The sequence below is a fragment of the Arachis ipaensis genome, chromosome B04 (assembly GCF_000816755.2).
Source record: "Arachis ipaensis cultivar K30076 chromosome B04, Araip1.1, whole genome shotgun sequence".
NCBI lineage: Eukaryota > Viridiplantae > Streptophyta > Magnoliopsida > Fabales > Fabaceae > Arachis > Arachis ipaensis.
Window position 1 is genome coordinate 29,852,020 of NC_029788.2, and position 5,782 is coordinate 29,857,801.

A 5,782-nucleotide genomic window follows, 5' to 3' on the forward strand; every position below is an offset into this window, starting at 1 on the left:
TTCTGCTAGGAGGTTCAAACTTTTTGAGTTATAGTCTGTGTGGCGGTACTGTTACTGAGGTTACTTTGATGGGTTTGTTTTAAAGCGTGCACTATAGCACTCCTTAGCTTCCTTCTGATTGGCATGTACTATTACAATTATGTTGTTTTATATACAAAATTTGACGCAGAAGTGTATAGTAGAAATGATAATACTAGACGTATTTGAAGAAGGTCTATCTAGGATGATATTATACTGACTGATAGTTTATAATAAAATATTGTGTATTCAAGATTGATATATGGAATGATAAAATAGATAAGAATGAAGCAATTCAAGTATATAGAGTAGTGTATACCTTATAAGAAGCTACAATATATTAAAATTTAAAATAAAAGAATTATATAAGCAAGTTAGATTATGCATACACATTGTTTTACTGTGGTATAATGACTTGTCAATTTGATCTGTTGAGGTTATTCGCCTTTCAACTATCTTCTAAGTAAATTTGGAATTTTTTTTGTATTGCAAACAGATGTTTTGAATTTGTCGGTTAAAACTAAAGTTACACATAGTTAGGTGAATTTTTTGGCATTTTCGTCATTAATTATAACCTGCAAAAGAGGGTAAATAATTGGACAGAAAAAATGATAGTAAAGTTAAGTAAATTCGACCCACGGTGAGCACCAAATGTTCTTGCATGATAAGCCTCAGATGGTGTATAACTTGTCCTGTTTTAGGGATTGAGGTCTCTTCCGCCTGAGATGGATAAGGTATATATCGACTTCAAGAGGAACGGCGATGGCAAGCACTTAAGAGTAGAAAATGAGTATATAATGCAATTAAGAGTGAATAGCATATCTTCTTACGTAGTTAGGGTTTGGTATTTATAAAATGTTACCTCTTTAGAGAAGTTGAGATATTTATCTGATCTTTTGGTAACCACTTTAGTTTGTTTTTGAGTAAGTTGTTGAGGGCGAGATTCTCTCTAACTGAAAATGAATCACGTTTATTATTTATTTGAATTCTGATTTATAGGCATAATTGGATTAAGTTATGACTACCAGATCAACATGTAAATTGAATTAGTTTAATTCTATTTACTATGCGTATCCTTTACGAGTAGTAAATCGAATCAAACCATGTATATATTGTACTAATAATAAATCGAATCAACATAAATGTTAATAATTAAGGAAATAATCTCATTTGAATTCAAATAAAATATCAAAAAAATCAAAACGAATAATAATAAAAATTTAAATTGTCTTAGTTCAAATTGCAAAAAAATCTATATTTTTATTAACTTACAAATTTAAAATAAAATAATAAATTATTTCTAAAAATTCATTAAAAATTATCTTTTAACTCTTTAGCATATGAAGAATCATTATTAAGACATATTAAAAAAGTTATTATAAAGTATTTTGTTTCTAACGAATTGTTCTAATACATATTTCCGTAATACACCACTGGTAGTCACATTTTTGCAATATACTACTATTTGAACTATATAAAAAATAATTAATGTGATTATTCATCTTTATGTTTCACCGACATCACATAAAAGGTATCGTTTTGTTGCCTTTTATATGTAAACTTTAACAATTTTTATCAGTATATGTCAAACGATATATATCAGAATAAAAAATTAGTTAGAAATAACATGATATACGTTGATTCAATAAAAATTTAAAAGATCAATTTAACTTGTAAAATTTGAGAAATCATTTTTTTCTTTTTCTTGATAAACCAGTAACGTAAACATTTATGCTGTTTTAGTCTTTTAGATGAAATAATGCTAGTGGGCACAGTGATCCTTGTGAAAAAAAATCATTTGTTTTCATACTATTAACTATTATTATGGGAACTAATTTGGGTTGGTCGATTGGTCAGTTCACTTGTTCGCTTAAGCAAGTGTCGGAGGTTTGAATTCCGCCTTGTGCATGCAGTAACTCATTGGCTAATAACGGACCCTTAAAACCATCTCCAGTAGAGAATTCATCCCAATCTCTATTTACAGCCCACCTGTCCTAAAAAGTAATTCCACATCAACTTTTGCGTCATAAATAGTAAATAGGAATTCAAAGCATCTCTCTTCCTTATTAGGAGGAACTAACTTTAGTCTCTATTGCGGTCTCACTTAATTAATTAATTAAAGTAATTAAAATTAATATAATTACTATTTCTTACAATAATATTTTTTTAAATTTATAAATTCAAAAATAATTTACTGTTAAAAAAATACTAATATCAAAAAATCATATAGAAAAATAATACACAATATATAATTTGAGATTATACTGATTTGTAAAATTATTTAATATATAAAAAAAACATAGTTAACCTCTATAGTTAACGACAAGTATTGTGAAATTACCATATGTATTCAATCAAGTCCTTGATAAACCACTATTTTATGATATATCTTGTGCTCAATTGAGTGTTTTTATCAATTCTTCGCCTACAACTCATATAATTTGCATGGTTTTACAATTCCTTCCTTATTCTATGATATGTGTAAAAATATGTTTCCTATACTTTAAAAATATTAAATTTAATTATCCTTTATTACCAAATGGCTTAGAGGACAGAAAGAAAACATGCAAAAATGGGAGGAACACACAAAAAGGAGTTTTGAAGAAAATAGCAGTGACGCGCACGCTTGGACGACGTGGACGCGTACGCGTGACAAGGAAAAACTCCAAATGACGCGAATGCGTGACCCACGCGCACGTGTGACAGACGCCATGTGCAGAAAATTGCAGAAGTCGCCCCCAACGATTTCTGGACCTTTTTTCGGCCCAAATCCAAGCTCAAAAACACATAATAGAAGCCAGAGAATGGGGGAATCAACAACAACAATTTATACAACATTCAGAATACACAATTTTAGGTTTTAGATGTTGTTTTAGAGAGAGAGAGGTTCTCTCCTCTCTCTTAGGTTTTAGAATTAGGATTTCTTTTACTTTATGGTTATTACTCCATTCCAGGTTCAATATTCCCAACTTTAATTTTATGTTCTCTTCTACTTTTAGTTACTCTAATACTTTTACTTGTTAGTTATTTATGTCACCAAATTGGCTTATGAATCTTTCCATGTTAGATTTGAATATTCTATTTAATATAATTTGAGGTATTCCAGATTTATGATTATTTTATTCTATTTATGATGCTTTCAATTTAATTTAGATTTTTCTCCTTTTGGTTTTGGTTAAGTAATTGGTAACACTTGAGTTAACAGACTCAGCAGTTGATTGAAAATTGAAATTCTCGCTGATTGATTTGGATCGCTCTAAAGCTAGTCTTTTCATAGGAGTTGACTAGGACTTGAGGATCAAATTGATTGGTCCACTTGACTTTCTTTTATTTAGTAATGGTTAACTAAGTGGGAGCGATAAACAATTCTCATCACACCTGATAAAGATAACTAGGATGGGATTTCCAGTTCTCATACCTCGCCAAAAGTTTTCTTTATAATTATTAATTTATTTTTCTTGCCATTTAAATTACTTGTTCCCTATTTCAAAAACCAAAAAATATACCCTTTTCCATAACCAATAATAAATCATACCTCCCTGCAATTCCTTGAGATACGACCCGAGGTTTAAATACTTCGGTTATAAATTTTATTAGGTTTGCTTAAGTGACAACCAAAACTTTTGTACGAAAAGATTCTCTATTGGTTTAGAAACTATACTTGCAACACGATTATAATTTTATAAAAATTTCTTTACCGGCAGAAATCAGTTCGTCAGTCCTCTTTCAACTGTCTATGCTACTGCTGCTTATTTTGAAGTTGGATATTTCTTTGGAGAAATTGATGGTATGGTGCAAAATCTTCCTTTCCCAGCTGAGGTTGTGATAAGCTGTTTTCGACATCGTCATACTCCAAGCTTTGAGCAAAATTTTCTGCATAAGTGTCTCATTCATCCTCAACAATCATATTATGTAATATAATACAAGCTCGCATTATGTTTGCAAGTTTCTTCTTTTCCCAAAAGCGTGCTAGACCACCTATAATTGCAAAGCGTACTTGCAACACTCTTAATGCTCGCCCTACATCTTTTCTTAACCCTTCTTGGTATTGTGAAAATAACTTGCGTTTCTCTCCTTGTGGTTTTGAGATTGATTTGACAAATGTGGCCCATTCAGGATAAATACCATCTGCTAAATAGTATCCCATAGTATCATTGTGACGTTATTACCATTAAAAGTATAGTTTACCTCCGGAGCACAGTCATTTAGAATATCATCGAACACTGGTGAACGATCTAACACGTTGATATCATTATTTGAACCAGAAACCCCAAAGAACGCATGCCATATCCAAAGGTCTGAAGATGCTACAACCTCAAGTACTATGGTTGCAACTCCACGATAACCACTCATGTACATACCTTTCTACACCTTTAGACAATTTTTCCATTGCCAATGCATGCAGTCAATGCTACCCAACATGCCAGGAAAGCCACGACCTTCCGCCATTTGTAGCAGGCATCGTACATCATTTGAATTTGGTTTTCTCAAGTATTCATCCTCGAACACCGAAATGACACCTTCAACAAAATTTTTCAAGCATTCAATTGTAGTGCTCTCGCCTATGCGCACATAATCATCTACGGCATTAGCAGTTACGCCATATACTAACATCAATATTGCAGCAGTGCATTTTTGGAGTGGTGACAAGCCCTTTCTCCTAGTTCCATCGACCCTCTGTTGGAAATACGGAGAGTCAGTTGAGAGAGCATCTACTATTCGAAGGAACAGATGTCTTCTCATTCGAAATCTCCGTCGAAAAATGTCAGCATTATACACCGGCTTATCTGCAAAATAATCTTGAAAAAGGCGATCATGTTCTGCTTCTCGATCTCTGTTGATCTATCTACGAGGAGTTGGGATAGAGCTTCTATCGGTATCTTCTTCTTCTGAATCATCAAGAAAACACTCATCGATCTAATTATCTATGAGTGTGTTATCTCGCCGTCTTTTTTTTACCATACAAAACCTCATTAAACATATCATCAAAATTTCTAGCCATAGCTTGAGGTATGTTTTAGTATTCCTTTGAGGTGAAAAACTAGATTTGGAATGGAGTTGATGAATTATTGATAGTTGATATTTATGTTGGGAATAAGTAGTATGACCACAATCCAATCAATCACGTGTCAAATAATTTGTTATTGTTATTATATTAAAATGTTAATATAATAAGGTCCTTGATTAAAAATAGAGATTTATCATTGTGATAGTGATCATAATATTGAGAGATAAATCTTTTATAATTTAATCTAAATTGTTCTTGGTCATAGGATTATTAAAAAGGACATTAATAATTCGAAAAGATCAATATATATAATGGTCTTCATTAGATGAAGATTAATAGATCTCATTTATTAAATTATATATATAGATGGTGCATATAGAGATATGCCCATTGAACTGACTCACTTTGAAAATTTCTAATGGTTATAATTACCGTATATTTGTCAATAGGATATTCTCAAGATGAACATGGTAATAGAGTTTCCTTTGACCTGCGACTGTCATAGTAATTAACAATGTATTTATTATACTTTGATTCCGGACACCTAATACCCTAGGGTGCTAGTTGAATGGATATTGGGTATGATTTAAATACTTGTAGAATTAATGATTAGTCAATAAGGAATCCATTAAATCTCGGTAAAGTGTTTGAGCTCTATGATTATAATGACTGAGATGAATAAAACCTTGGCCAAGGGGATTGAATGAATGAAGAAATGAGTTTCTTAAGTCATTCACAGTTTATTATAATAATGGT

General features: G+C 31.4%; 1 protein-coding gene across 1 annotated transcript; it reads right to left on the reverse strand.

Annotated features, from left to right (window-relative positions):
• Nucleotides 4,384–4,761, reverse strand: LOC107636266. The gene has a single exon (XM_016339788.1). The coding sequence runs from the start codon at nucleotides 4,759–4,761 to the stop codon at nucleotides 4,384–4,386; it is 378 nt and encodes a 125-aa protein (XP_016195274.1).

What these genes read in the sequence shown, in the direction of transcription:
- LOC107636266 (XM_016339788.1), bottom strand. Translation starts at nt 4,761, where the DNA reads ATGAGAAGACATCTGTTCCTTCGAATAGTAGATGCTCTCTCAACTGAC.